This window comes from Astatotilapia calliptera, chromosome 7 (assembly GCF_964374335.1).
Source record: "Astatotilapia calliptera chromosome 7, fAstCal68.1, whole genome shotgun sequence".
In the NCBI taxonomy this organism is placed as follows: Eukaryota; Metazoa; Chordata; class Actinopteri; order Cichliformes; family Cichlidae; genus Astatotilapia; species Astatotilapia calliptera.
Window position 1 is genome coordinate 3,010,875 of NC_137428.1, and position 23,197 is coordinate 3,034,071.

At 43.2% G+C, this 23,197-nt stretch overlaps 2 protein-coding genes across 2 annotated transcripts; one reads left to right on the top strand and one right to left on the bottom strand.

The window, feature by feature from the left end:
• Positions 1 to 291: 291 nt before the first annotated feature.
• Positions 292 to 19,119, bottom strand: gan (gigaxonin). The gene is made up of 13 exons (XM_026172489.2): positions 18,665 to 19,119; positions 17,779 to 18,002; positions 17,541 to 17,655; positions 17,098 to 17,448; positions 16,797 to 16,865; positions 14,484 to 14,635; positions 10,249 to 10,370; positions 10,033 to 10,145; positions 8,930 to 9,079; positions 7,325 to 7,461; positions 5,808 to 5,942; positions 4,678 to 4,787; positions 292 to 4,589 (listed from the first exon to the last, which is right to left on the bottom strand). Exons 2-13 carry the CDS (start codon positions 17,961 to 17,963, stop codon positions 4,417 to 4,419), a joined length of 1,812 nt encoding a protein of 603 aa, XP_026028274.2. The 5' UTR covers positions 17,964 to 18,002; positions 18,665 to 19,119; the 3' UTR covers positions 292 to 4,416.
• Positions 19,120 to 19,663: 544 nt separating this feature from the next.
• On the top strand, positions 19,664 to 22,653 carry acd (ACD shelterin complex subunit and telomerase recruitment factor). The gene has a single exon (XM_026172490.2). The coding sequence runs from the start codon at positions 19,926 to 19,928 to the stop codon at positions 21,597 to 21,599; it is 1,674 nt and encodes a 557-aa protein (XP_026028275.1). The 5' UTR covers positions 19,664 to 19,925; the 3' UTR covers positions 21,600 to 22,653.
• Positions 22,654 to 23,197: the final 544 nt, after the last annotated feature.

Genomic DNA, 23,197 nt, shown 5'->3' on the forward strand with positions numbered 1-23,197 from the left:
CACGTCTGTGTTTTAGAAATGAACTTTAGTGCATCGCGTACATCTCGAGTAAGAAAACCTGGTCAGGCACAGATCGGATGCAGAACAGGAAAAAACACCAGCCTTATAATACCAATGCAAATACTCCGAATGTGCTATTGAGCAATGCAGTCAACCTAAGCAATAAAAGGTGTTATTAAGGAGCTTTCAGCATCTCTTTGCACGATACAAAATGAGCAGCAGGAAAGTGACTAAGCATGTCGCTCTCTCTGGAGGCTGAAATGAAATAGAGAAGCAAATGAGACAAAAACATACAGCTTGACCACCAACAGTTTTAATTCCTCTGACGTAAATGAACGACACTCATGGGAAACATCTTACAAAACTTCCTCATGCACCAGTTACAAAAGTACAAAGTGAAACAAGACTCCCTCTTTCTTTCACAACACAGCTTTGGTTATTTTCAGGTTAGACGGCCATTATTTTCCCTTATGTTTTCCAGCACATCACAACAAAGACAGTCATGAGGTGCGAACACACGAGAGCAAGTGCTGTTTCGTACACGGAGCAGCTTGGAAACCATATGACTTACTTTAAATGTTAAGACACCCTGGAATGTTACAGCTGGGCTGTCATATCAGAGCTTTCTGTCCAATTATGGCCTTTTTATGAATTTCAGATAGTGTGAAAAAACAAAACAAATGTGTCAGATGATGAAAATCAGACGGTTTAAAAACCTCTGTCAGCTCCGTCTTTCCTCACGTCTATACGGGCAGAAACGCGGCCACAACAGACCCATTTACGTCCGGGTCGAAATAAACCCGCGTTCTTTCTTTAACACCACTGATGTCAACAATCCGTTTACAGCACAAAACACAAACCGTTTCATTGTAGTTGTTGCTTCATATTCGTCTGTGTGCCTCACAGCCTGTTGCACCAGCTGTGTTTAGGTTTGCACATTTCCTGCCATTTCTTTTAGCGATTTTGCAATTAGTCATGGTAACGAGAAAGCACACCCTCTATCACTTCTTAAGTTTTAAATATCAGGAGATAAAAGTCATTTGCTCCTTATCGGGTCCTAAAATTTGATGAATCCAACTCTGATAAACTACAATACACGACGTTGTGACAATGAGTCGTTGTTTCTTTCACCGAAAATAAACCCTGAGGCAGAAGCAGCGTGTGAAACACTAGATGCACCCTCACTGCTTCCATGGGAAATAAGCGGTTGAGCAGCCTGGTACTGAGAGTCAGATGCACTCGATTAACTGATCATCTGCAAGTGTGCAAACTTTGGCAGTTTGCTGGTCTGTTAACGCAATACCAAGGAGGAAAGACATCAGCAGTGACCTGGGTTGTGAGGTCAGACTCTGCCTGTGCTGGTTTCCTCTTATTTGTGTGTTTATATGTGCAAAAGCCACAACCAATAGAGCGTTCGCTCTCACAGCGTCATACAAAGGATCGTCCTGAGAATCAGGACAGAGCGGAGAAAAAAGGCATTATTCCCGTTTAATCTGGAATAATCTACAGAAAGAGCTGACATTGTCAGAAATGTAGCTCTTAATGATCTGCTGTTGCTCACTTGTCTGTGTGGAATATTGTATTTGTTTTTTACTTCTTATGTGTTGTAGTTGTTGTAACCTTTGTGCAGGTCTCTCTTGGAAATTTTCATTCTCACTTTTCACAATTTGAAGTCCAAAAATTCTACATATAAAGATTTGGTCTTGTTTTACAGCCACAGAAAGCAGATTCAATCAAAGTCCAGACCTCAACCGGACGGAGGTGTTGCGGTGGGACATAAAGGTGGTTCTAGAAGCTGCTGAATCACGGCGTCTTTAGGATTTCACACACTGCTTCTGCTTTTTGGCTTAGATTTAGTTAAATAATGTCACGATGTAATGTGCCCTGTGTGGTTGTTCATCTGTGGCTGTTTAAATCCTTTTAATGTGATTTTTATGACGTCCTCACACGTAAACCCTTTGAATTGACAGAATATTTATGCATTATTTATTAGTTTGTAGCAAATTATTTCGATATTTAATCCGTTATTGTTGAGCCAATAACTATTTTTAGCCAACTGTTACATATAGTTGATCATTATCGAAATGTAATATTTAGGCCCTTGGAATCACTGTCATATTGAAACAATCAACTCTTGTGTTTGACAATTTATTATTAGAAAAACGTGTAGAGGTGTTAACGAAGGCGACTAGAGCGTTCCCCCCAGACTCTGAAGACTTTTGTAACATGGAGAGCAAATAAATGGTAACTGAACGTCTAGATATGGGCACCGCAACCTCCATCGAGAGGTCCGGCTTCAATTCATGGAACATGACCGCTCCAGGTGAGGGGAGCCTTGCAGACAGCTAGCAGGTAGGTCGGTCTGTGTGGGGGCCAGAGAAGTCGCGCCTGTATAGAAAACAGACACTGTCTTTGTGTAGGAGGCTGTAAACGTATTTATTTCTGCTGTGCATGGGGACAGTTTAACCTGCGAGTCTGGATACTGACAGGAACTGATCCGAGGAACCACAGATCTTAATGTCTGTGTAGGTTCTCAGTCATCCAGGTCACGGTAGTCTGAGGAGCTTGGACTTCTTTAAGTTTCCTGAAGATGTTTCACCTCCAAGAAGCTTCTTCAGTCTTCCAAGCTCCTCAGACCACAGCTCGTAATACTGATGGACTGGCTTCATTTTCCAGCCCTGGAGGTTGCTGCTTGGTAATAATAGAGAGCAAAAAAACAAACAAAAATAAAAATGAGATGACATTTTGCATATATTTTGGAATAAATAACAATAAAAAAAACAGGAGTGTTTTTGTTAGGTGAGCTACAAATGCTTGTGTAGCAAACCAACCAGTAACAGTGCAGCAAATAAAGGCGACCAGCTGCAACATATCAGTTTATACCAAATTACCGCTTGAACTGATGCTGTTGCTATATTTATGGTGTTGAAGTATTAAATATTTATGTTATGATAAATAATAAGCTTACAAAATAAAACAGACGTGATTCCAACTGCAGTCTAATGCAAGTTTTTGCACAAGTCTTTAAAACCTGACATTCTCGCGTCGCTTCAAATTGAAAGAGTTGTGTTTTGGCCCGGGGCGATCGGCCCTAACGCACACTGCGCTGCATGAACGGGGCATTTTGTAAGCGCAGCCGCTGAGTGCAGGACAGACACCAGCAGCTGTAACTCGCACAGAACAAACGGGGTCAAGAGATGCCAAAACTGTCCTGACTGTAAAGCCAGGTCAGAGGTCAGCAAAGCTGCAGCACTTCCAGTAAATCACCAGTGTAACGTGCTCTGTTTTAGAATGGACCGGCCCGGACCAGCTCAGATAAAAAGTGATAATCCATTAAAGAGTTTGTGCTCCAAGAGGCAAACGCTGAAATCAGCACGTGGGAACGTTTCTGTGAATATACGGAAATCAGGTGCCGTCGCCAAAAGCAAGTCACCCGTGTTCGTGCATAGTTTGGAGAATTCCACGTGGCTTTTCTACACCGTCTGAGCTGCACGCCATAGTTTTTAAAGGACACAACTGCACTGCGAGGGCCTCCAGTAACGTCGACAGTTTCCTGGAGTTTAAGAGACATTTGTGAAATCTTTGGTTGTGGATTCAGAACTGTGCTCCTACAGCTTCCTGTACAAAATCATTTTACTTCCTTCTTCTAAACTGTCAAACTGTGCTGGTCACAGTTTTTGCTGTGACCAGCACATGCCAAACAGAACATTATCCATCCACACACACGTAAAACAAACCAGCGTGTGAGGCTTAATATGCATGTGACTGAGTCAGCTGGCAAGTGTCTAATGCGTTTACCAAAAAGGCAGCTGATTCCTGCTGCAACTTTTCACTTTGCTTTCATGTGTGACTCATCCTTCCCTCGTATCTCTACCACAAGGTGACGTGTGCAAAGTTATCATGAACTGGAACGTCATAACGGAGATAATAATGGGATATTTGCAGCCTTGAAATGATCTAGAGTGATCCTTTAATAAAGCGGCACCACAGCGGGCCTCGCTGCCTCTGCAAAAACTGTGCCGCGTGATTTCTAGTGTAACAAAGGGGTAGTGACTGGTGTATAATGAATCCCTCGCCAAGTAACCGAGAACCAGAAAGCATTCAAAATGAGCAATGTCCTTTAAAAGAAAGTTGTAAAAAAAGGATCCCACACTTCAAAGAAAATAGATTTAGATAAGAAAAATGTCATAAAACCCATAAAGCTAAAAATGTGTCCATCCCATTTGGTCAACAATAAATATACATCAAAAGGGTCGTGAGTATAAACCAATGACTGGAGTCGAGATCTTCAAAGCGTAGCGACTACAGCGCTTTAGTGTTTGTATATAAACTCAGACCTACAGCAGATAGAGCGTACCAGTGTGCAAAAGTGGAGACACATGGAGCCGGGACAGAGCTGCCGGCTGCCGTCTCGGCTCAGATTCTGATCCGGAACATGCCCTGACTCAGCTGAAGGCGGAACAGTCGACAATTGGCGATGCGCAAGTTGGCACAGGCCGTTTTGGAAAGGTCGCTGGGTAACATCTGCTTGGTGCGATGCCACGTCCCGGTGGTGCGCCGGAACTCCCGGATGTAGTCAAAGTTTGTGCCTGCAACCAAAGGAAGCGAGAGGGTAACAGGATCAAACACTGAACATCCTGAAAGCCCAGCAGAGCTGTATTTAATGTTTTCACCGACCTGTGTCCAGGTCCCCCACCACGTAGATACTGGCTCCAATGGGCACGGCGCCGTAGACGAAGGAGGAGCTGGTCTGGATGCACAGGTTCTGGTCATCCAGGAACATCCACCTGCAGCAGAACATGTTTCTTTTCTTTTAATAATGCAATCGTAAGATTAGCCACACGTGCAAACTGTAAGGTCAGCTCTGCTCATCTGTGCAACGATGTGCTGCAAGTTTAAAAAGTGAGGTTCAAATGGAGCGCTATCGTCCAAATACACACAAAATAAAAGCTTCAACAAGACTTTCAGCTGTCACTGGAGAAAGCATGATGCCAAAAATAAAAGAAATCAATTTAGACTTGAGGAAAATAATTGTTGATGCTCACAAAGCAGGAAATGGATATATAAAGTTATCACAGCGTTTCCTGGACAGGAATAGACTGCAAGAAAAACAGAAGAGACGCCTTCAAACCAGAACGAAGTGCGCTGAAGACAACCTGGAGAACGATTAAGCACGATTATGAGATGAACCTAGAGCCAAAGGGAGAGGCCAAAGAAAAAAAAGAACACTGTCCCCATAGTGAAACACGGTAGTAGTCATGGGAGTATTATGCTGTGGGGATGCTTCAGTGGAAGTGGGGATTTCCTCAAGGTGGACTCATGACGGAAGGAAAGACGTGAAGATTTTGAAGGAAAACTGGGTCTGGGTCATTCTGACTCAACAAGGGAACGTTATTGACTCACACAAAGACCCGATCAGAAATCTGTGGGGTCAACAGAACTAGGGCTGGGCCATATCATACCGTTCACGGTAACACCGCTATAATGTTGGGCAACGATTAGAAAATGAAATATGGCGACAGAATATGGGTGAAACGCGCAAGTGCCTTTGTTTTCATACGCACATGGCGGAGAATGAGAAGGGCGAAAGCGGATCGTTGAATGAAACCATGAACCAGAATTCTGTGAAATCTTTTCAGTTCTGTGTGCAAATTAAATAATGGAAGCATTCAAAATAAAACGGTTAACAATTCCTTGCCCTGTTTAACAGCACTTGGGAAAGCGCTGAAATATGACAGCACTTTATTGCGCCAGCACAGTTTACGTCACTGTGGCTGCGTCTGTGGTTTTAACGTTTAACGACTCACCTCCTCATCTCGTCATGGTAGAACTCAGACTTGCAGGTCGTCATTTGTCTTTGCTCGGGGTTGTCGTTCTCTTGGCTTCTGACTCCACCGAACACGTAAAGCTCCTGACCGATGCCGCACGCCACCGAGCCAAACCTGAGCAGCACAGACATTTTGAGGGTTGACAGTAAAGCGGGCTCCTCGCTATGCAATGAGTTTAACAATTCATTTAAAGATAATAAGTAACGAGTAAATTAGGGTCATACGGGAGAGATCTCTTCCCTTAAATGGGAGTTTTTCCTTCCCACTCTCGCCAAGTGCCGGCTCAGAGCGTCATCTTATTGCTGGTCTTTACTTTACAAACGTAAAGCGCTGATATTTCACTATATAAATAAAACTGAATTGATCTGAATTGAATAATTAACGCTATAAAAAGGATGCATGTGACCACGTACACCCCGTGAAGCCTCGAGGACCTCTGTTCAAGAATACAGAAACACTGCTTCTCTCCACAACTCGAGGATTTATGGTCGTCTGTTTTTAACTACAGAACTTATTCAGTGGTTAACTTTACTGACGTTCTGAGGAAGGTGGGAGACCAATGTGGTTTCAGCGCAGTGACACTGGGTTCGTGCCATCGCTGCCTTTTGGAGCATTTTTAATGAGACAAATAACCTGGCTTGCCTCGAGCAGCTTGCTATCATTAAGTGACAGCTTATTACTCGACCCTCACTCAACTTTGGGATGAATAAATATTTATGTCATTTTGTCTTACATAGAATCATTTCTGGAACCAAAGGGTGGCAGGTAAAAGTTTGAGGATCCAAAATCCGTAAACTCATGGGTCACATTGCAGAGGCCTGGTCCAGCTCTTGAAATACATTTATTTAATTTATTCCTTTGCCTTTTAGCATTTTTTAGTTGAATTTCAGTACAATGCCACGGCTGTGAGAGGGTTGGATCCTCAGCAGATTCTGAACATACTGTGGGCAAAAGCGCAGTTGCAGCAGCGGTGCTTAAAAAGTACAGAAAAACCAATAAGGAAATTCTGCAGACGCCCACAGAGAAGAAAAAAACCCCTCATAACAGCGCATAATGAAACCAAAACCTGTGGATGGATGAAATCCACATGAGTAGCACAGACGGGTCTAGCATGCTTGGTGTGGATTCAGCAATACGCACAATAAAAACCACAGTGTTGAATGTTCTGACTCAACAGCTACACTTGCTGAGCAAGTCAGTGAAGCTGTGATGTTAGATAAAGTTAGTCAAACTGAAAATAAAACTTCCAGATTGGGAAGAATGACAGTGACTTATAGAGCTATGTTTCATTTCCTGTTGTGCAACATAAACTAGTCCAAATTAAAGCAACAACACTGAAGTTAAATGTTAAGTGTTGCACAGCAAGTGTGCATGCAGTGAGAGAACCCCCCCCCCAAAAAAAACAAGCTGACTGCAAAGAAAACAAAAACGTCAGGACTGTGAGAAAACACCGACTTTAACGTTTTAAGATCACAGACAGCAGAGGCTGTGCTTACCTTCTCTCTTTCAGAGGACACAGCCCCGTCCACTGCTGGGTTTTGGGGTCAAAGCATTCAACAGAGTCAAACAGCTTCCCGTAGGAGCCCCCACCGATGGCGTAGACCTTCTTATTCATGGAGGCATAGCAGCCGACCTGAAGGAGAAGACGGAGACGATCGTTCAAATCAGACGAGGTCAAAGCGTCGTCCAGCCGTCGAGCTAACCAAATATTTCTGTCACTGATTTTATGTTGTTGTTGTTTTTAACATTTCAGAACAATGAGAGCTGTTCTGCTGAAGTTACTGCTGAAGACGGGGTCATAACAGACCACCAACATCCAGTCATTAATCTAAGGAGAATCGAAGGAGATCTTTGTGTTGAACCCATGTATGGATACAGCTGCCAAACCAAATCCCAAACACACACTTTAAAAATATAAATAAATTTGTCCAGAATCGCTGCGTGACATAACTGCAGGTCATCTTTTATATACAGTTTATAGACAAATCCTGTTACTCAGAGTTTTACATTCAGTCATCAAAGTGACATCCATCAGTTTGAGTTGAATTCCAGCTTGAGCAATAAATCGTTGGCGTACACAAGTGACGACAACCGTAGTTCCAAGCGCTCCGGGTGGTACAGCATTCCCAACTGGAATACGGGTCAAATTCCAGCCTATTCCAAAAATAGCTAAACACCGAGTCCAATACACATAGATAGGGGCATTGTACTGGGAATTCTAGTGCTGACGTTACTGGAAACATTCACAACCCATCCAAGCTAAATGTGAGACTGTCATCATCTGTTCTCTTTTTCTGGTCCTTCCTTCAAATTTAACAAGAAGCTGACCTCATGCAGCTCTCTGATTGGTGGTTTCAGACTCTCGTGTAAGATGACAAATTGCTGACGTTGTCACCCATCATTAACACTCAGCAGCCAGTTAGCTTCCGGTTCTGCAGAACAGATGAGCTCAGACGGAAAAGCTGTAGAAATGCTAAAAAACTAACTACTGATAACCCAGACCCACACCCAACTCACTAAAAGCATCGATTCGATCTGTCGCACCACTTCAGCAAACCCACATTTAGACATTTTTTCCACCAAGTGGTCTACAATTATTTCATGGTGTTATTTTGATCGTTTTAATGGCGGGATGACACGCAGCAAAAATCCACAGTAGAACCTGAGCCTGGCAGTTACATGGGCAGCACCTTAGACCCTTATTTGTTTCTGTATTTACTTTATTCCTTTGCTTGCACAACATTTAGTATTTGTCCTGCTTCTATTTATGCAATTTCTGCACTTTTAACATTTTCTTTTTGGGCATTTCTGTCATGTTAATTTTATGTTTAATTAATTGTTCAACACTTACGTCAACATTTATTTATTTTAATGTCTGTTTTTATTTTATTTGATACCATTTAGATATTTTATATATCTAAAGGCATTTTTCAGGGTTATAGTTAGGTTGTGGTTAGGTTTAGGCATTTGTTTTATATGGTTAGGGTAAGGGGCTAGGGAAAGCATTATGTCAATTAGATGATATGAATACCCGAGGTAGAGGTGTGTGTGTGTGTGTGCGTGCGTGCGTGTGTGCGCGCGCGCATAGGTGAGGGGGTTACCTTGCGGATCATGGTCATACTGGTCTGCATTTTCCAGGTATTGAAGTAGGGGTCGAACACCTCGACGGTGATCAGCCCCAGCTCTTCACTCTCTCCACCAAGAACATAGATCAGACCATCCAGCTCCACCACACCGAAGTTCTGACGAGCCTGAGAACGTCAGCGGATGTTAATATAATCAACCACCACCGCCAACAACATCCCCCAAGCTCAGCTGTGCGCTCAGCCACAAACAAACACCCTCCTGGGGTCTCTGGGTGTTCCCACGTCTGAGTTCTAAGTTCAGATGTTTCATAAGTGCAAAGCACAACTGGGCACAGCTGGGCGATCTGTGGCCCGGTTTGTTTGCAAAGGGGGACTTGAGCTTAAATCAGATACGCTATTAGAGCATACCAAAGCCACGAAGAGTACCGCTGGTGACGTCAGTTTTTCACACAGCTGTTTGTCTGTGTCAACACAAACGCAGCAGTGGGATCAGACCCCATGACTGGCTTGAAGTGTATTATTTATTATATTGTTTTCAGACTGTGTGCAGTGCTCCTGTGCCAAATTCATCTCGGTGCAGCAGCTTTAATAAGCTGATGATCTGCTGGTGGAGCTGTCGGGGCCCTTCCCCTAACTTCACCTTCCAGCATGTTTCCGCCAGCTACTTCATATCAGGAACTTACTAATGACAGCAAACTTTTATTAGTGAATGACATCACTTTTCTGGAGAACGATCGTGCGCTTTGTGTATCATCTGCCTTTAACCCTTCAGCTGTCAGGGAATTTTTGCAGCACTGCTGACACCTGATGGCCATGAAGTCAAATATAAAACAATATGGCAGAAACATATCTGCTCTACGTCTGGTATATACTGAATATTTATGTAGCCAAGCAGCACGAATGATGGTTTTCATACCTGTTTAGTGTCTATCTGACAGAAAAGCACTGAGCAGAAGGAGAGAGTGTATCATATGACATTTGCAAAACACTGCATTCTGCTGTTTTTAATACAGCATCCCTATTTTGCACTTTTTCTGCACACTCACACAGGAGTTTACTTCTGCCGTTTATCTGTTTATGGGTTTCCATGAGTAACTGTTTCAGAAACGTGATCCTACCTGTAGCATTGGGGGAATCGGGCTCCAGGTGTTGGAGTCGGGGTCATATTTCTCTCCACTGGCCAGGACTGCGTTGTGTTCATCTGTTCCACCCACCACGAACAGAAACCCCCCTGACCAACAGAGACAGCCTTGCTAATGACACACCTGCTAATGTCTTTTACTGAACACAAAGCGTTTTATTACAGACATGTAGGTGCGGTGGACTGCACTGACCGGCAGCAACCAACCCATGGCCGAGGCGGGCGACGCTCATTGGCTCCAACTCTATCCAAGCCTGCCTGTTGGCGTCATACAGAGGACACATGCAGCGCGACGCAGCTGTCGGCTTCCTGGTTCTGCACAGAGTGAACGCATCAGATCAGACAAAAGGTTTTCCCCTCACTCTGTTCAGACAGGATGTGAGTCGGCCTTCCCGGTACTTTTACTGAAGACCAAGTGCACACAGGAGACCGAGAACAGGCTGCCTGTTCAGACCTGTTCAGACTGCATATTTTTAAATGGTAAATGAACTGATACTTGTAGAGCGCTTTTCTACTCTACTGGAGTACTCAAAGCGCTCTATACAACATGCCACATTCACCCAATCACACCCATTCTCACAAGCACTCTCTCTATACTTAGTGCTTTCTAAGTACATTCACACACATTCATACCCCGATGGATGCATTGGAGAGCAACTTGGCAACTTTAGTATCTTGCAGACTGGAGGAGCCAGGGATCGAACCACCAACCTTCCGATCAGTAGATGACCTGCTCTACCTCCTGAGCTACAGTCAAAGTATGATTTCTCTGCAAACAATTGATTGTGTTGCATAAGTTCAATTCAATTCAATTTTATTTATATAGCGCCAAATCACAACAAAAGTCGCCTCAAGGCGCTTCATAGATACAGAGAAAAACCCAACAATCATATGACCCCCTATGAGCAAGCACTTTGGCGACAGTGGGAAGGAAAAACTCCCTTTTAACAGGAAGAAACCTCCGGCAGAACCAGGCTCAGGGAGGGGCGGGGCCATCTGCTGTGATTGGTTGGGGTGAGAGAAGGAAGACAGGATAAAGACATGCTGTGGAAGAGAGACAGAGGTTAGTAACAGATATGATTCAATGCAGAGAGGTCTATTAATACATAGTGAGTGAGAAAGGTGACTGGAAAGGAAAAACTCAATGCATCATGGGAATCCCCAGCAGCCTACGTCTATTGCAGCATAACTAAGGGAGGATTCAGGGTCACCTGGTCCAGCCCTAACTATATGCTTTAGCAAAAAGGAAAGTTTGAAGCCTAATCTTAAAAGTAGGCCAACAAAGTGAAAACTACAAAACAATATAGCTTTTAAATGGGTGCTTAGGACAAAGCCTTTAGAAATCAACTAACAAGAACACACTAGATCTTCTTGTTTGAAGCCAGAAAGATCTGTTGCAGAGTAATTGTAGCTCCAGTACTAGAAAAAAAGAATTGCCTGAAAATCATTTCCTTCTCCCTGTACAAGTTACAGTAATCTGTATTTACTTTCATTAAATCTCTGACAGTTTTCAGGAAACCAGACAAAAAGTAAGTATTTATATCTACTTATATAAATACAAGTAGATATAAATCTCCCTAAACCTCACGCTGGATTTGGGAAGGTTTTACATCAGATCCCCTTCCGGACACAACCCCAAAGGGCCGTGTGTCAGATGCAGATGGAATCGAACCATCAACCATTTGAATGTGCTAACCAGTACACCAGGGGTGCCCAATCCTGGTCCTCGAGAGCTACCGTCCTGCAGCTTTTAGATGCATCCTTGTTCCCACACACCTGAATCAAATGAATGGCTTGTTATCAGGCCCTTGCCAAACATGATGGCATGCTGAAGAGATCAAACCATTTGATTCAGCTGTGTTGGAGTAGGGATGCATCTAGGGCTGCTCAATTAATCGAATTTTAATCACGATTACGATCTGGGCTTTCAACGATCATTAAAAATGACTGAGCCGATTATTAGCCCCTCCCTCATGCTTTACTCTCGCGCTGCTCCATGTGGCAAATCAAGCGCACTGCTCTGCATTTCGAACACGCGTCACAACAATTAAGAGGACCCGAGGGAAGCTCGGAAAGCTAAGCAGAAGTTATTTGGAGAGGAGTGGACTGCCGTTGGTTGAAAAGAGAGGTAAAAAAAAAAAAACTTAAGTGGTGTGGAAACATTATGGCTTCGCGGAGTCAGACGTGGATCAAGTAGACACAGTGTGTAAACTTTGCTATGGTGTCGTAGCTGCACCACAGAGCAACACTGCAAAGTTCACATTTTTCATTTATTTCTTATATTGCAAACATTTGCACTGTTATCAGTATTTGCACACTATTTTATATTATTTTTTAAAGTCATTATTCAATACATTGTTATTGTTAAACCTTTAAAGCCGGTCAGAGCAGCATGCTCGTTTTGTGTAACTATTTTTAAATCCCTGTAGAACCTGAACGCTAAGCTAGCACAATAAATTTTTCTCCATATGAAACCAGAGGAGTTGTACTTACATCTTATGCCATCAGCTTGTCCTCGGTCACGGTTTCCTTCCACATATAGCTTTGCAAAAATTGCATAAAAAGAGCTTGCAGGAACAAAAACATAATATTCCAGAAACACGCTTTGCCGATCCGATCAGCTGTTCTTAACACTTCCCACATTGAAAAAGACGTCAACGCAAACTATCGCAAGTGACGTCATTTTTGCAGAAAATGTAGTTTTTTACTTGTAGGCCTTAGAACTCATATTGCACTGCTGGAAATAGTTTATTTTGATGCACATTCTTTGCAAATTTGCATCATAGGATTGTTTTTTTGTTTTTCCTGCAGTATATAAAAATTGCTGTATCTCCAAAAATAAAACTATGAAGACACTCAAAATAAATTTCCTGTTGTTGTAAACTATTTTTTGCAACTTTTTTGTATTTAAAGTTTTGAGGGATAAACCTCTTAAATTTCTCCAAGTAGAAATATATGTAAAAACAAAAACGATTTTCAATTTTTTTGTAGTTTATTGCACTTTTTTGCAATTAATGTAGTTACTATGGACTTAATGCATACACATTTTTAAAATATGGGCTATAACAGTTGTATTGATGTATAGCAACTTGAAATGCTCCCACAAATGGCACTACAGCATGTAAAAAAAAAATATATAAGCTCTGGCGGACGAAATAAATATCGTCAAATAATCGTGATCTCAATTTCAGTGAAAATAATCGTGATTATCATTTTTGCCATAATCGAGCAGCCCTAGATGCATCTAAAAGCTGCAGGACGGTAGCTCTCGAGGACCGGGATTGGGCACCCCTGCAGTACACTATAGAGCCACACACAAAATATTAAGGAGGGGTTAACCCTGCAAAGCCTGAACCATGAAATAACTGCCAGAAAAGTCTTTTTGAAGCTGGAGTGTTTATTTCACCTTCAACGCCATCGCACTCATCACACCCCAGACACAACCTGTTCCAACTCCTTCCCTCTAGTAGGCGCTGCAGAGCGCTGCATGCAAAATCAAGCAGACATCTGTACAGTTTTTATTCCCACATTCACTCTGATCAACGCTCACGCAGAGTCTGTACTCATACAGCCATCATATCAATCACTGCAGTAGCACTGATGTCGTACAGATCAGGGTTTTTTAGGAAAAAAGAAAAAAAGTCACAATAAAATTGTCTTATCAGATTTATTAGCTTCCTTAAGTATCTGAGCTTTTACGTAATTAAACAAAAACACTGCATCAACCCACCGCACCTCCACCATGACCTGAACTAATCTCAGCTGAGATGGTTTGGTTACAGGACAGAGTGAAGCACACTGTGAGATTTCAGAGGCATTCAAAGTTCAAAGGTGATAACTGAATCTCAAAGTCTACGCTATCTGCTTTGTTTCCATGCTGCGTCAGTCATGATAGCATCTGAAGGACACAGCACACAAACAAGCTTCTGCTGCAGCGCTCAGCTCAGTTTTACTGCTTCAATCTTTTTTTCCCTCCGTCAGCTGTTTTTTATTTCCTTCCAACAAGTGCTGATATACCTCCCACCCCCACCTTTCCTTTCTTCGCTCAGTAGACGCAGGTTGTAGCTGTGAAATGGTCATCCATTCATTCTGACTGTGTCGGAATTTTGTCCCAGGCTATCTTTGTTGAACACTGTGACACATGGAACCAACATTTCATAGTCACAGGCAAAAATACCGTCATGGTTATTTCACGTGAGTCATTCTTCCAGAATGGCACAAAATTACACAATTTACACTCGAGTTCAGGCCGGTTAGTTAAGGTTACTTCAGTTTTGATGTCATCAGCCGACACTGAAGAATACAGTACAATAAATAAAGCATATAAATGGTAATGTATTTGCAGCCAAAATAAATGTATGAAATAAACTTCTGTTTCTTTGCATGAAGCCCAAACAGAACAAAACAAAGTTGGCGAGTGCGACTTACTTGCGATCCTCACCTCCAGCGATGACGATACACTCAGAATACCCTCTGGGTTTGAAGGCAGCGAGCATAGCCTCCCCCTGCAGCTGACCCTGCGTCAGCACCGGCTGACAGTACTCTCTGATCACCTCCCTCATCAGAGGCTCCCCCATGGCCTGATGGGATACAACGGTAGCACACAGCGAGGTTAGCTCAAAACTTATATTGCATTTGTATGTTTACAGCAGACTGAGTAAGCCACAGCTTTCCCACATAAAGGTGGTAATCAGCAGTTCCTCCCGCACTGGGATGTCACTAAAAGCTTTTCAGGAGAGTTTTCATGGTGAATGACTGCGTGTGAGGATCACTGGCTCACACACAGCTAAACTGTCCATGTCTGCAGGTGGAGGAGATGTACCAGGTGAGGCTGAAGGAGACAAAGTGTGTGTGTTTTAGCCACTACACACACAGCACTCATCAGTATACTCAGTTATCAATGCTCAGTGTTGTTAGATGTTGAAAACAGGAGCCACTTTGTTCTGAAATTCTCTGCTGCCATTTGATGTTTTCTCAGATTTAAAACCATGGTTCATTTGTCAGTTAGCCTTGCTAACACGGGGAGAAAGAGACTCATTGTATTCACACTTAATGTTGAAGAAAGGCAGCCTCAGCCTGCATTTCAGCTGTTACAGCCTTTAACCTGAGCTGTGACGCTGTCATTATAGCCAAACGATAAGCTGGGATCAGAATCCTAGCTCATAAAATCGAATATACTTCCTGATTCTTGTTAAAGTTTTCATGACATACATTTACATTGACACTAGGGCTGGGCCATATTATACCGTTCACGGTAATACCGGTATAATGTTAGGCAACGATAGGAAAATGAAATATCGCGATAGAATATGAGTAAAACGCGCATGCGCAGTGGCTTTGTTTTCATACGCACATGGCCGATTGTTGAGTGAAACAAATGAACCAGAATTGGTTTGTAAAAATGGTGCAACTTCCGTGATGTGGAACTGGTTTGGTGTTTGTCCGTCAGATACATGACAAAGCACCTTTTTTTGCAGAACATGCAAGCGGCCGTTGTTATTGTCGTATTTGTCGGACTAAGATGCTCTTAAATCTGGGAGTAATCTGGGTCCTAAACTCCGTATGCTTCAGGTCAAACGAACACTGCAGCATCACTGAGAGTTAAAAACTGTCTAAATTCTTTCATCTTTAATAAAACGATCAGCATTGCTGCTTTACCAGGTGTAACTATGAAGTTTAACTTCCAGGCATCCATGAAAACAAAATTTATTACATTTAACGGAGTTAGAAGTTAGCAGGAAGCTAGCGGAAGTTAGCTCGCTAGTTTCGCTAGCATGTTCTGACTGAGAGATTTCTGAAAAAAATCAAACGTACAGCTCTGCTATCACTTCCAACATAAATGAAGACAGAAAACTAAACAGCAGTGACGTTTGTAGGGTTACTGAAGTTGGGCTAGCTGGTATTTAATGATGTGCTACGTGATCGCTAGCGACACAGCTATGTTAGCATAACATAGTGAAGCTGGAGGACGAACACTAACACTTTTCCACTTAAAAAAGTTAACGTTAAGGTTTCTGATAGTTAGAGACAAATGCAATCGCATGGCAGGATGCTGTAAACGGACCAAACTTCAGTCAGAAGAACAACTGAGATAATCCATCCACAATATGAGGTTAGTCATTAATATACTGCAACAACATGGGAATAGAGCAGCTGCCAGAGAATTCAACATTAATGAATCAATGGTACAAAAGTGGAGGAAGCAAGAAGAATGAGTTTAATAAAGTTTGATTTATCTGACTGCTTTGTTTCGCTTAATGTGCCTTATAATCCTGTGCACCTTATGGTCCGAAAAATGCGTACTGCACACTGCAGTTTAATGTTGCAAAGCACCTCTTTTTAACTTCAGTGGATATTATACATGGTTATGCTCAGGATATGTCAGCCCATTTCTACTGGAAATGCCTTTTGGTTAAACTTTCAGCAAGGAATTTGCATTTGCACTGTTACATTTTTATAAAGCTTTAATGTACATAAAAACCAGCTTCTTGTTTAAGTGAAAATAAATGGAAGGTTGTCTTTTTGCGCTAGTAATGTTGTGGAGTTGTATTTTGTCTCGCATCAATTATATCGTCAGTTATATCGTTATCGCAAATTTTCAAATATATATCGTGATAAATATTTTTGGCCATATCGCCCTGCTCTAATTGACACAACAGTTTTCAGTGTAACATTCACATCCAAACACGGTCTCCCTGTGCCTGCCAGTAGCAGCTGGTAAGAAGTATTTAGACTGTTTACCTGCTCTCTCAGGTAGCTGAGATCCAAACCCTGCAGCCACACGGCAGACATCACTTCCTTCATGTGTACCTGCAAATTCATATGGGATAACAGTTTTTTTTTTATTCAGTTTGAGCCAGCCCTTCACAGTTTTATATGCATAAAAAAGAAAAGTGTTTATAGTTAGGTAGTTTAGAATTTAATAAGAAAAACCACTCATCAGTATTTTGTTGATATGAAACTAAAGCTGGACAATGAGACTCGCCTCTGAATGCTGCAGGTATCTCTGCAAAAAAAGAGAACATTTTCCAGTGCTACCCACCCTGCGATCATCCGGGTCGTGTGCGAACCACCGCACCACGGCCTCCAGCACATGCTTCTCGTTGCCCACATTCAGCTTCTCCATGGACAGCACCTCGCAGAGCCGGTCCGGTGGTAGCTCCCTGAACTCCTCAGTCAGCGCCACGTCACGGAAGTGCGTTTGCAGGAACTCTGTGGCGACGTAGTGCACGTGGTAGAGGCAATAGTGCAGAGAGAAGAGGCGGATACCGATGCAGTTCTCTGCAGTGATGCAGCTCTCCAAGAACTTGCAGCACATTGACTTGAGGTCGGTCATGAGGAGAAGGTCGGATGCCTGCACCATGTCCTGGATGGTCTCTTCTCTCAAGGTGATCTGTGTGTGAGGTACATATGAACAGTCAATGAAAGCCACACGCTATTAGGATATCAGCAGGTCACTCTGCTTTTTAAAGCATCCCCACTCACTTCACCGCTGAAGATATAGTCCAGGATTTGTTTCATGATGGCCATAGAGACCCCCTGCAGCTCGATTCTGTAAGTAGACCCATCTTCCTTTGGAGGGTTGTAGTTCAGCTTGGTCCTAACAGGAAGTAAAGCAAGAATCATCTGAGTTATAGCACTGCCACTAAATAAAACTGGACACGCCCTTGTTGTCCCTAGCTGGTGTTTACAAACAGTTCGATATGTGCTGTGACTGACTGACCTGATGTAGGGGCTGGCAGCAGCCAGGATATTTTTCTGGACAGGAAGCTCCTCTCCGTCCACCACCAGCAGCGCATCGTGGAAACTTTGCTCCTGCCAAAAGGTGCGAAGGACTCTCAGGAGTCTCTGGGAATGTTGTGGATCCGAAACCTTCGAACCGGGCTCATTGGAGGCAGTATCGGGCATGTCTAGGCTTGCGACAGCCCGAGGACGCACAGCACACTCCTGCCAACATAGTGTCAAACTGAGCTTCTTCAAACAGTACCACCTAATGTTGTCGAACATACGATGACAGTAATGCACAGTTTACGGCACTAAGTAAAAGAAAAGTGGTCCATTCTTAAAATCGAGTTTTAAAAGTCTCAACATAAACTCTTCATTGCGAAACCTTTTTTTTTTTTTAAATAAAGGACTTCTCTGGAGTGGCTAGTCCTCTGCCAGTACAGCGAGTGTAAACGGGCCGCGTTAGCAAAACCCAAACGTAGCAAACATATCATGCTTTCAGTGAATCAATTTAATGCCGAATATTACGGAAACACCCGAGGACCCATGGGACCCAATGATTTACATTTATATATGTTAGCGATCTTGACTGTATCGAGTCTAAACTTGAACTGATATTCCTAAATGAGGTTTGGCCAGTAAATGCTAGCATAGCACCAAAACAACCGACATGTCGATAAAGATTTCCCGTGATAAAGGAAGGACAACGCCGCCATTAACGTTTTTTTTAAGTAACATCGTTACATGATTTTAGCAAAATGTTTTTGTAAATGAAAACTGTGGAGCTATGTTTACATGGGGTTCCGACATGGACTGTTTACAGTGCATGCAAAACCTGAGGTGTCATCCTTTCCTTTTACTGATTACAAATTTAAGTATCTCACCTTAAGACTGAAAAATGCACCTTTCTCTTCTGGGCACAGGGCGTACCTACACTACATGAATTACTCATCCACCCTCTCTGATCACTCAGGACGAAAATTTTGGAAGTAGACGTCAAGGCATGTGTTGTGCTACATTCAAATCTTGGGAAAATGTGGTAAATATGACATCCATCTCGAATATATGTGACGATAATGGAGAACGTACAACGGAGAACATATCTATTTATATTTCAAGCCACTATGTTTTGAAAGCTTTCATAATAAAGAAGAAACCACCTCGGTTGCTTTAAACAGATAAAAAAAAAGTTAACACAGCCGCTTGCAATGTATTTTGGCGACACCACCTGAACGGAGCATCAGGGCGGAACGCGTGCAGTTTAAAATGTGTGCAGCAACAGAACAGCTGTGAATCAAACAACCGATATAAATATGTACATTTGGTTTCTAAAGACAAAAAACATGTTACATTTCATTATGTATTTTATTTTAGTTTTCGCAATGTCTTTTATTTTTTCTGACTTTCGTAATGGACGCTGATTGGTCGGTTTAGAATTTACGACCACACCCATTCCCTTATTGTCACGTGTTTCCACACAATAACTACGAGTTTGAAGCACAAAAAACTTCAGTTTGTGTAAAACGGCCGGCTAGTTTTAATGCTCGAAGGCGACCCGAAACCAGGAGGGTAATGCTGGAAATTCTTTGCAGCTATTGGATTCATGCCTGAAAGCATAATGGCGGATGTCGTAAAACGTGGCTCATGGTCGAAAAAAAAAAAAACTATCCCCGACAGAATGATGTCAGTCAAAGTTTCTATACATATTATTAAAGGCATAAACTCACTATTTTACCCGAGTATTTGGCTTCGACGGTTTAATATAATTTAATATAACTAATATGACTAATGATTAATATATATAATTCATCTTCTTGTTATCGTTCGAAATAAAAATAAAACGATTAACTTTTGCGCTTTTATGTTGAAGGAGCTGTTGTTCTCTGTCGGTAACTTGACTGTCGCCGCCATGACTGCAGACACGCGCAGAGCGGAAGTGCACAGAGGTTACAACGCTGATCAAATATTTAAGCTAAGCGAGTGTCCAGCTAACGTGGCTAAAATATAAATGGCGACATTGCGAGAGACGAGTGTGTGGACTTCACCGAGTCCCTGCTAAAGTTGTCACTACAGTGAGGATGTGGTGGGAGTGTTCTTCTGACTGAGTCTCGTAACTGTTCTGCGGTACGGTTTAAAACTCCGGACATGCCTCGGCTTCCGCGGAACAGACTGTCTCCATGGATAGAGCGGCTCATCTTGAGCTACGGCAGCCAGGAAGAGCAGCAGGAGGAGGTGGGCAGCAGGTTGAAGGCTCATGTCATCGGTGTGGGTCAGATGTCCCAGTCCCAGGCGGGGAACACCGAGGGCCCCACCGGGTTGCTCTTCCTGTCTGATGGGGTACTCCAGATCCCAGCCGTCCTCACGGCGTCAGCCTGGGAGCATCTGCAGGAGCAGGAGGACCGTGAGTGCTTCAGCAGCCTACTCAACAGCACGGTTTGCATCCAGGACTACCGGCTGCAGTTCCACATGGCCTCAGAACAGACTAAATGCAGGTTCTTCCTATCAGTCGGAGAACTAGCTACAACCGCAGCAGGTCCAGTTAAAGACAACACTCCCTGCTGCACCACCCTGTCCTCTGTCAGGATGAAGATCTGTAAAACGTGGAGAGCTCTGCTGGGTCAGGAGGACTCTCAGAAGAGCCAGTGTGAATTTGACCTATCCCAGCTGCTGGGAGAGTGGCAGCACGACTGTCTGCAGGCTGTGCTGGAGGACGTCAGGGAGAAGCTGACAAGGGGACGCGCCGCGAGCCTGCAGCCCTCCACCTCCACCTGTCACTCCACGCAGACCTGCTCTAGCACACGCTGGGATGTGGACAGGATCAGATATAAGGGAGAGAAGTGTTTCAGTGTCCCTGTGAAATATCTCCTTATCCCAGAAGAAGACTCTCAGCAGGTCCAGACTCTAAAAAATGCTGAAAGCAGCACAGAGAGGATGGAGGAGGAGAATATACTGCAAGTCTGCAACCCTCCAGAGACCACGCAGCCCTCTGTTGATGATACACACTGGCAGATAGTTCAACCAGCAGCTGTACAAGGAGTTTGTGCATCCAGTGACAGCTCATCTCTTCCAATGGAGGACAGCCTGCTCCACGAGGATGTGATCACAGGTGGGACTGACGAGCCTTTGTCCAACCCGTGGAACATATTTTCTCCTCCTTGTATCTCCTCATCTTCTTCGGATGCATCTCCAGAAGCTACACCAAGCATCTCGCCCCACCCCGCCTCTGCTGCAGAATCCAAGCCTGATCCCGCCACCAGCACGCAGCTTCCTGCCCACCTGGTGGAGTCCAGCTACTTCCCACCCTACCAGAAACAGCTGACTGCCCTCCCCACCACTGCCACTTCCTCTTGTTCAGCTTCAGGCTCCATGATTGCTCCAGAAATGGAAAATCATCGCACCTGGACAGCACAGCAGAGCCTCCCACCTGTGGACCGAGAAAGGGAGGAGACAACTTTGACAAGACACGGAAAAGTTAAGAGAAAGCAAAGCGAGTCCACACCAGAAGCCCTCGACACCTCCACCTTGGCGGAGGACAAGGAGGCGGAGCTGAGCAGCAGTCCTCCATCGTGGCTCTTTGACACTTCGGTAGGAGGCTCCAGTGCCGAAGACGGCAGCAGTCCTAAACGGGCTTCAGGGAGTGTCCCGAGAAAAATTCCAAAGGTTCATCGCGACGGCAGGCCGTTCTCTTACTCGTACCGCGTGTGTGGACAGAATCTGCAGGACTTCAGTCGCTTCAGAATGACTGAATCTCTGCTGCACTGGGCTGTGAAGTATCTCGTGACTCCAAAGCAGACAGACAATCCTGCAAACGTAGCGTGAGCGGGCCTAGTTTACCTCTCGTCTGTCTTTAGTTCTGTTCTGGTATTGCTTCAGTTTGTCGGTTATGATGGTGTCCTCAGGCCGCTCTGATGGCCATTTCTGTTTGGGATGGTTTGGTTTATCAAACGAAGGTCCACATCAGCTGATGAGGGAATTTACAGCTGTTATTTATTTAGCTTTTATGAAGATTTCCTCATTTTCCAAGAACAAAATAAAAACAAAGTGCTGGCGTTTCAGTCAGAGCTTCCTAATTTAATGAGAAACTGATCTGATTTTGGTTTATTGAGCATATAAGACATCACCTTGGCTTGTAGGAAGTTAAAACTTAATTTGATTTATTTTTTTCCTGATATTTTGTATAAAAATTTGCAAACAGAAGAGGTTTGCATTTCACAAAAGCACATGACAGCAATGCCAAAGACACCGCACCGAAAATGTTTTGCACACACGGTCGATGTTTGTTTAACAATTTTTGGTGAGCTCTACACAAATAACAATGTTAAATCATCAATAAATACAATTACTGACCGAAATAAAGCCAAACGGCAGTTTTCTTTACACCTGAGCAGGAACGCCGTGCTTACACCGATGCACAAACTCGTCACACACTGTGAAACCATGCTTGTGTTTCATGCTGTGTGACGCTGTCACGGGTTAAAAATGAATATTTTCTCAGCCTCTAGATGCTAAAATGTCCAAATAAAACACGTTTGGAGTCTCGTTTCAATCATTTGCTGTTAAATGTTCTGTAAGTGCAGAGGTTGTGGCTTTGCTCTCTTTTGTGATTTCAGACCTTTCCTGTCTGTGATTAATGGAAATGTCACACGCTGCAATATTCAGCTGACATTAGTTTGATGTCAGAAGTCATCAGCAGCTGTTTGATTATCCATGAAAGCAAAAATGTAAAATATTTGATTGTTCCACATTTTGATAAATGAATATTTGTGACAGTTGAGTAAAAATCTGCGTTTTAAACTCTCCCCCCCCCCCCCAGTTTTCTGTTTTTCAGACAAAATTGATAAAAGAAAAATAAAACTTGGCAGATGAATGAAAAGGATGTTTGTAGTTTTCTCCATAGAACCGCCTCATGTCTCAGAGCATCGTTGGAGCTGTGCTTTTGTGTTTTTTCATTGTTCAGTGTGGAGATGATTGGAGCAGTATTAACAGTAGAAGCTCAGTTAGCAGCTTTATTATCTCACCTGCAGTAGAATTCTTGGACCCAAACCTCAGTCAAAGTCATCATATTTGTAGAAAACAAAAAACTAGTAAAGCTGCATTAGTAGATATTTTTCTTTCTTTTAAACTTGGCAGCTTTTCAGTATCGATCCAGGCTCTCATGCAGCCATATTTCATGTTCTTCATCAGTATGAAGGCTCATAATCCTGAAAATCAGACTCCGTGTTTATTTCTGATCAAATATTCTGATTTCCTGGTTAAAGGTAAAAGAGTTGTTCTTTATTTGTCCAGGAGGTGTCGCTGAAGACCGTGCTTGTTAAAGTCGAGCTGATGCAGCGGTTCAGTAATGCGCACGTCAAAGCAAAAAATGTGAAGTGAACTAATCAAAACCTCACAAAGTGATGCTGGTAGGCAGAGGAGGG

Excerpts from the sequence above, each read along its gene's own strand:
- gan (XM_026172489.2), bottom strand. The coding sequence starts at position 17,963 with ATGCCCGATACTGCCTCCAATGAGCCCGGTTCGAAGGTTTCGGATCCA. Across the intron at positions 10,146-10,248 it reads CCATGGGTTGGTTGCTGCCG|GGGGGTTTCTGTTCGTGGTG; the intron begins GTCAGTGCAGTC and ends TCTGTTGGTCAG. Across the intron at positions 4,788-5,807 it reads TACCATGACGAGATGAGGAG|GTGGATGTTCCTGGATGACC; the intron begins GTGAGTCGTTAA and ends GTTCTGCTGCAG.
- acd (XM_026172490.2), top strand. The coding sequence starts at position 19,926 with ATGCCTCGGCTTCCGCGGAACAGACTGTCTCCATGGATAGAGCGGCTC.